At 37.4% G+C, this 8,883-nt stretch overlaps 1 protein-coding gene across 1 annotated transcript; it reads left to right on the plus strand.

Moving 5' to 3' along the window:
• The first annotated feature begins 371 nt into the window (after positions 1-371).
• On the plus strand, positions 372-2,448 carry LOC110873662 (protein BRASSINAZOLE-RESISTANT 1). The gene is made up of 2 exons (XM_022122653.2): positions 372-769; positions 1,729-2,448. The coding sequence occupies exons 1-2, from the start codon at positions 392-394 to the stop codon at positions 2,308-2,310; spliced, it is 960 nt and encodes a 319-aa protein (XP_021978345.1). The 5' UTR covers positions 372-391; the 3' UTR covers positions 2,311-2,448.
• The last annotated feature ends 6,435 nt before the right edge of the window (positions 2,449-8,883 follow it).

Consider the following 8,883-nt stretch of genomic DNA (forward strand, 5'->3'; position numbering starts at 1 on the left):
TTGTAGATTTTTACTAGTTTAATGGTTTATTTTAGTGTTTAAGTTTTAGTAAAAATAGTAAGAAATGAATAAATATGTATTTTTTTAAAGAATTGTGAAAAATCCATAAATATTAGTAAAAATGAATAAATTTGTATTTTCTAAGTTTTAGTAAAAATAAATGTAAAAAATCATTATATAACTTGTTTTTAATAAAATAAATTAAAATAGGTAAATTTACAATTATAAAATTTTAAGTTAGGTAAATACGCAATTAATCAATTTTTTTAAAAGGAAATATACAATTGTCCCATTTATTTAAGTATTGAACACATGAATCATGATGAATCATCCAAATGAAATCTACGGCAACAATTATTTATAATCATTGAGCAGACAATAAAGGTCCTCTATGTTGTTTACAAAACAGATGCTTCCTTCCTTTGAGTATCTCATCACTTTTGACGTCAACCAAAAAACCTCAACTTACTCACACACATTGAATAAAACCGAAGCAGAAAGAAAGATGATGTGGGAAGGTGGATCATCAACAGAGGCGACGGAAGCAAGCGGAGGCGGAGGTGGTCGGAGGAAACCGTCGTGGAGGGAGAGAGAAAACAACCGGAGGAGAGAGAGACGGAGGAGAGCGATTGCAGCTAACATATATAGCGGATTGAGAGCTCAGGGGAACTATGATCTGCCCAAACATTGTGATAATAATGAGGTTTTGAAGGCTCTCTGTAGAGAAGCTGGTTGGGTTGTGCTTCCTGATGGCACCACATTTCGTAAGGTAACAAACACTTGTTTTATCAGCTGTTGCTTGGATCTGGGATTTTTAAAACTTTTAGTATTTGTCAAACAATTGCTGGAAATCTTAAATCTGTGATTTTTTTTTTTTTTTTAATGTAGAATTTCTTCTTTTTAACTGTTGATTTTTGGGGTTCAAGTTGTGGATGGACTTGCAGAAATGAATCAAGCGGTTTGGGTGTCTGGATCTGACAAAAATCTGAGCCAGCCAAACTGGAAACTACCGTTATGGGAAACGGCCGTGTTGGTTGGGTGGGCGGGCCGGACCGGACCGGACTGTTTTCACAGTTTTACATTTTGATTTATCGGTTTTGCTGGTTTTAGAAAAAGAAAAAAAAAAGATAATTGAATAGAAACATAATTTTGTATCAAGTTTAAACATAAAATAAGGATTCTTCATAAATATAACTTTACATTATATTATCGTCCTTTAAAATTAAAAAAGAAAATACCAATAAATATTTAAGGATTTCAGGTTCTGGAACGTAAACTGTCAAACCAAACCTTGAACCGGACTATAGGTATTCACTATTCAGTTAGGTTGGTTTGGTCTTTTCTAACCGGGTGTCATCAACCATCTTTTATTATTTTAAAATTATTTTTTTATAACAAACTAATCACTTTGTAAAAACCACTAAAATCCAGACCCAACCCGGTGGTTTGGTTGTGGTTGAGGGTGTTTGGGATTACGTTTTGAAGTGAGTATTTGATTATTGCGTTTGTAAAACATAAATAATCTAAAAAAGTGTTTGGATGAAAAAGTGATTATCTGCCTCCAAAACGCAGTTTTGGAGAAGCGTGTACCTACATGCTTTTTCAAAACGCAAAAACTTATTTTGAAAACGCATAATCTATTTTGAAAACGCAACACCAAGTGGTTGGCCTGCTGAAGCAAACACCCATCCATACATAATCAGATTCCATCTTGATTTGAATCTGCAGGGATGCAAGCCACCTCCCTCCATTGACATCAGGAACATATCAACCAACACAACACCATGCTCTTCCCAGAAATCGAGTCCAACGAATCATCATCATCGCTTCACCTTTTTTAACGATTCGATTCCATCTTCGCTCCCTCGGCTTCGCATATCAAACAGTGCCCCTGTAACTCCACCAATCCCATCCCCAACATCAAAGACTCATCAAAACAACAACAACCTGATTTGGGAATCTTTAAACAGTCAAACAATGTCCTCATTAAACATCATACCAAATCTTATGATATCCTGTTCTGCACCCACAAGCCCAACAAGATACCAGCGGTTCAAACCCATGACTATACCTGAATGTGACGAGTCTGGCTGCTCCACCAATGACTGGCTGAGGTTCCAAGACCATGGGCCTATGGCGATGAGCCCGACATTCCACCTGGTTAAACCTGGTGATGCCGAATTTGATAAAGGAAAAGGGGTAGAAGTTGGATTTGAGAATGGTGGGCTCAAGGCATGGGAAGGTGAAAGGATTCATGATATGGGATTCGATGATCTTGAGCTAACTCTTGGAAGTGGTAATTCTAAGTGATGATGCTTTTCTTGAAGATGTAGTGATTTCAGAGATTAGAAATTTAGCATCCTGTTAATGTCTTCCTAATTTGTGTTAAAAGGGTGGAGATTTCATGAATTTTGATATTTTTTAACCATTCTTCTTAATCTTTCATTACTTTCTTGTTAAGGATGATAATTAAACCCGAACCCGATGGGCATACCCGAAACACTCGGGATAGGTGATGCGATGGGTATGAGACCGTGTATGAGACCAGTTTTAAAATATTTATAGCTATTTAGGTATGGGACGGATATGAAATTATGTAATGCCGACCAAATTAATCAAAAGCATATACCAATTTACCCAAACTAATTACCTGAAAATATTTACTTTTTATTTTTATTTTTCATTAGCCCTAATTTAGTAACGGTTCGTTCTAGGAGGTATCATTATGTTAAAAAATGAAATTTTCTTTTCTAATATATATTTGATTATATTATTAATACGAAGTATTAACTTGTCTTTTGGAATTTATACCTTCATAAAGCTTACATATTTTGGATATTACAAAAATTTTTTAGTCACGATTATATGTAAAATTTGAAGGTAAGAAAAAAAAAATGTGTTTGAAAATCCAAAAGGAAGTTTTCATCAAACTCTTGGGTATACCAGATGAGTAATTACCTAATGTATACCCGACATATATTGGGTCGGGCATTAGATATGGTTTTACAACCGGACATACGATTAAGATAACCGATACATGTCTTATTGTCACCCCTGTTTCTTATTGATAGAGACAAACAAAAAATAGTTAGTAAGACTATGGGGTGTGGAGAAACCCCATCCTCTGAGGATGGCCTCGACATCATCCGCCACGTCAACACCGAAGGAGGATGTCCCTCCAATGATGGATGGACCAAGGGTGTGTAGGATGGGCCTTCTCCCCTTTTTTCCAATAAAATTCAATTTTTTTTAAGAATAAAGTACATTTTCAGTCCCTGCGGTTTACACCGGCTCTCAGGTTCCGTCCCTGTTTTGAAAAATTCAACACTCTAGTCCCTGACATATTCAATTGCTCACAATTAAGGGCCTGTTAGGGCCAGGCCCTTATAGGCCCTTAATTGTGAGCAATTGAATACGTCAGGGACTGGGGTGTTGAATTTTTCAAAATAGGGATTAAACCCGAGAGCGGACGTAAAACTCATGGACTGAAACTGTACTTTACTCTTTTTTTTAAACATTACATAAATTATAAAATAAAATCATTACATAACTTAAAAAGACATTAGATAACTTTAAAAACTACATAACTTAAAAAAAAAATACTAGATTGCTAAAAATTAAAAATCCTAAGAATTCCGTTTTTCGGAGATCTTTTCTTTCTTTTTACGCAAAACGTGATGGTCTTCTTCCGGATACGTGTCGATATTGGTTGTCATTATCTTTCATTCCTCTAGTTCTGACGCCTCTTGCTTCAACCTTACCCGTTCGTTTACTTCATGTTGTTTCATTTTACCTTTTAGGTTATGCTCTCGGTGTATGCTTTGAACTGAGCCATCAACTCGTTCATTTTTTAACTGCCCTCTGATGAGGCTTGTTTTTTTTTTTTTTTTTTTTGCATTCGCTACCCTTTTAGCTTTGTCCCTTTCAAGGGGACATACCTCCTCTCGAACTACATTCTCTTCGTCGTCAAATTTCGGTTCGTCATTTATATTTATCTGACATCGTGCGTCCAAGCCCCCCGCACTAAAATATGATAAAAAAATTTATATTAAAACGTTTAGAATTTATATATTAAAAAAGTTTAAAATTTATATATTTTTACATACCAACAATTAGGAATTTTGACGTACTAATGTATGCCTTAGCTATGCCACCTCCTCGATATTTTACCATGGTTGCTCCTTTGGTTTCGAAGGTTGATCACCGGCTAGACACGTCATTTGCTTCCCTTTTTTTCGTTTGGAGGTTTGGGGTTGTGTCTCCGGCACATATTCTTCAACCTCATATTCTACGGGTTGAGACGATTCTACCAGTGGCGGTGAAGGTTGTCATCGCGATTGAAATTTCGAGTTAAACGGGTTTCGCATTAACATTTGTTGCATCGATTGCGTTTGGTTCATTTGAGTGAAAGCATTGGGGTTTTGCTGGAAACCCGAAAAAGAAAATTGAGATGCCGACCAACTCGGATCCATCATTGGATAGTAGCCGGGTACCGAGAAAATGTTTTGGTTCGGGTTCGAGTTATTTTGATTGTATGTATCCTTGACTAAAATTTTATAGAAGTTGAAGAATTGTATAAAAAGAGAGAGAGAGAGAGAGATTGGGTTGAATTGGTTTGAAAAGTAGGGTAAATTATTATTATTTATAAAGAAATTATTTCTTTTATAGAAAACTAGCCGTTATTAACGGCTCCTTTTTTGAAAATTGGCCCGACACGAGCGTCTTGAGAGCAACGAGGAAGATGGGGACTGTCACACCCCAACCGATGGCGGAATCATCAGGGCGCGGCACTAGACGAATCAGATTGCTAAAGAGAATCCATAACAACTAAGGTGCGACAATATTTATTACTAAGGTGCGACAATATTTATTACATTCGGTATCCCGTACTAACAAACAATATAATCACATAAGCTGTCACGAATTTCATGTTCTCTCAAACAATACAAATCCAACAACCTAGATTTTAGATGTGTTTCTAGACTCCCTAGCTTGATTCGATGTAGACTGCGACTAAACCTGCAACATACGTTAAAACAACGTCAATACAAAAGTATTGGCGAGTATACAAGTTTTAATAGAAAAACATAGTAGATAAAAGTATTGTGAATTACCACATTAACGGGATACACAACATATACACGAGACAGTTACTACCAGCTAAGTCACTCGAGCTACGATTGCGATTGCTATTCATCTTTAACTAGACCCCGTTGGGTTCTATAGTACTATACTAGTTAAGGCGGGATGTCGCAAGTAAAAGTCCTAGCACATATGTAACTAGCATCACGTGTTAATATGTAATTCAGTCATTCGCAAGTGATAGATAGTTTGAGCATTCGATTAGTTTGTATTGATAGGAACGTATGTTACACCTAAAAATGCGATAAAAAGGGTTCGAGTATACTCACTGTTCGTGTTCACCCAGTAAACAAAATCTTGGATTGAAGGGAGCGCGTATGAGATTTGCCTGATCACAGAATGATAGCATAAGCGATGGATGGCGCGTTAAACGATGACGAGCGACTAAGTGACGAATGGTAATCCGATCGGATGACAATCCGAACGGATGGTCATTCGATCGGATGTCATCCCGTTCGGATGGTCATCCGATCGGATGACCATTCGGTCGGATTAACATTCGTTTGTATAGGATATATTTGTGTATGATGGCTTTGTAGTTTTCGTTGTAGCATTTTAAAAACAGAGAAGTATCTCTACCTTTCAGGTCCTTCGATCGAACAGTCATCTGATCGTATGGTCGTTCGATCGGATGGCGATCCGATCAGCGAGACATTTCAGTGAGAACAATTTCACAGCAGGATGGTCATTCGATCAGATGGCAATCCGATCGGATGGTCATTCGATGGAACTGATATGTATTTTGAAAATTGCAAAATGTTAAGTGTTGAAGACCAAGTGCAATCCGGATTGTCGTTCGATCGGATGGCAATCCGATCGGACGATAATCCGTCCAACAATCTGATCGTTTTGAGAACTTGAATATTTCGCTAAGTTTGAAAAGTTTTGTGATTTGATCGAGACGGTATGACAACGTGTTAAACAACGGAGACCTCATCAAGTCCGAGTCGTCCGACCGAAGTGGGAATCACCCTAGTCCGTTTAGCCAACTGTTCGTGACGGTTGCTCATGTTCAACCCGAATTCGGTTGTCTCTTTGATAGGAACCAGATCTCAGACCGACACTTCACTATGAAATGAGTGGAAGACCTGAATAAGCTCTGCTTCTATCGGTTTTGAGGGTATTGAGTGTAAAAGAGTTGAAAGAACTTGAATCAGTTTGAAAATGTTTAGATTTAGGTGAAATCAGTGTTTAACGTGTTGAAATCTCTTAGATCTGAGTTGTTCTTGGTGGAATGAAGCCAAATCTGGAAGTTCATAAGAACTCCATAATGATATCATCCTAGAACACCTCAAATCAGACGATTTCATGGTGAAAAGTTAAGATTTGATGGTGAAAATGATGAAGAAGTGGGTGTAGATGATAGAAGTACAAGTTTTAAGGTAGAAACTTATAAGAATCACAAGGAATCGAGAGAAAATAGCCCAAAAGTGTGCTGGTCGAGTGAGAGCTGTCACATCACTTGAACAGTGATGTGACAAGTGCTATCTATAGGTGAAGGGAGAGAGGAGATGGTGCAGTGCGATGGATCGGATGGCCTTTTGATCGGATGGCCATCCGATTGGATGGTCATTCGATCTGATGACCATTCTATCGAATGGTCATTCGATCGGGTGGTCCGCTTGAGTTAGTTTTCTGACTTTTCGTTCCATTCGTTAAACGTTGCGATAATTTGTTTACACATAACCATACACATATAAATATATTTATTATAATTATTCACAAAGGGTCGTATATAAATATCCACAATCTCAAGTATTCGTTTCGAGTCTACACTGTGTTACGACGCATCACGGCTATCGCGGAGGGTAGAATAGGTCCTCACTCGACGTCATCGTGAGCATTAGCACATGCAGTGTGATGTGTTATAGCGATTAGGTATGCGAAAATAACGTTGTAACGATAAAATTACATTATGACCAGAATCTCTGGTGCTAGGCGTAACGAGTAGTAACAACGCACGAACGTGCGGGTTGTTACAGTCTCCACTACTTTAGGAAATTTTGTCCCGAAATTAATCCACAAGGAGGGTCGCGAGGATTGATGTGGTTGAGAGAGCGATAAGAAGCGTCAAGATGGGCAAGTGTTCGATTGAAAATTGATGAAGGAGAGCGTTGCGAAGACTAGGCGAAAGCAACAAGTAAGGCGATTCGTATAACACAGGATGGCAACTCACAAAAGGCGATCCAAAAGCGTCTTGAATTCTTGATAAGTTTATTAATTCGAAGAAGTTTGAAGAAGACTTGTTTATGAAAATTCTCTCACAGTGCGGTGTGGAACTCTATCGATGTTCACACCAGCGCTATAAGAATGGTTTTGTTAAGTTAATTAAAAGATCTCATGGTAGTAAAACTTGATTTATGAAATTTTCTCATTACACGGCGTTAACCAATGTCGCAAGAAAATCTTGTCTTGTTCAAGGGTTTTGTTTAAAAATTTGGGGATTTCTCCCTTGGTTTTGTTAGTGCACTATGTCTGTTGACTTCGTCTTGTATCATGTAATGTAATAGGATTGATAGATCAGGGCTCGTAGTTCTAGAAATTAGGTTTTATGAGATTTAGGGTAATTCCGCACGAAATTACCAGATTGGTAATTCTGCTTGGAATAGGTAATTCCGTTTGAGAAGTTAATTCCGCTTTAGAGTTAACAGGTTAATTCCGTACGGAATTAGCTTTAGCTAATTCCGTTTGAACCAAACCTTGTTAATTCCACACGGAATTACTCGCCTATAAATACCCTTGATTCCGTTTCATTTGTAACGATTGTCTGATTTGGTACTGAAGTGCTGCCAAATTGTCTCGAGGTGCTGTAACACTATTACATCAATAATAGAGACATATTAACGAGAATCAAGTTGTTATCTTGTCCGTTTCATTGATTCCGCCTTTGATTCGGATCCAAAACTCTTCTGAACGACTCATTCGGGTCATACAACGATCCTACAAGTGGTATCAGAGCTCAGGAGGAGGAGTTCTATCAAATTCAGCTTGATTTCATCAGATTTTCTTACTTCTACACCTTCTTTTCTAAATTGAACAAGATTTAACGGTCAAAATGGATTGAATTTCACATATATCATGCGAAACAGTGTTTTAACTAATCCTTTAAAGATTTGGACTAAAATTCGATCTAAATTTGATAAAAACTTGTAATTCCGCTTGAACAACAGATCGAACATGCTGATGTCATCATAATTCCGTTTGAACTGGATATTAATTTCGCACGAAATTAGCTACATTGGACTAATTTCGTTTGAGTGGTCCAAGCGAAATTAGTTAATTCCGCTTCAAATTATAATTCCGTTTGGTATTTCCGCACGGAATTACAATTCCGTTTGAAAGGGTGTCATTTCAAACGAAATTAGGGTAATTTCGTTTCTAAGCTAATTTCGTTTGTAAGGGGATTTCGTTTGAAAGTAGTAATCTCGTTTGAAACTGTTATTTCGCATCAAAGTTAATGTCACACCCCTTTTTGCGGCGGAAGCACGAGGTGTGATCATGAAAGGTTCTCATTGCATACGAAAGGTAAACGTACTACATGCTCGTAAAAATAACTTCAAATACCAAACATTTCATCATTTGAAAACATAAATTTAGCGTTTACATCACGAGATAGCATAAAACATTGTCTTAAAAGTTTACAACTTTATTTAGAGATAAACATAGACGACATCCACAAGCATGAGTAAGACTGCGCGCACATCCACCTTTAGTTACCTGAAATACATGTGAGTTTTGGAA

The sequence above is a fragment of the Helianthus annuus genome, chromosome 8, assembly GCF_002127325.2.
Source record: "Helianthus annuus cultivar XRQ/B chromosome 8, HanXRQr2.0-SUNRISE, whole genome shotgun sequence".
Taxonomy (NCBI): Eukaryota; Viridiplantae; Streptophyta; class Magnoliopsida; order Asterales; family Asteraceae; genus Helianthus; species Helianthus annuus.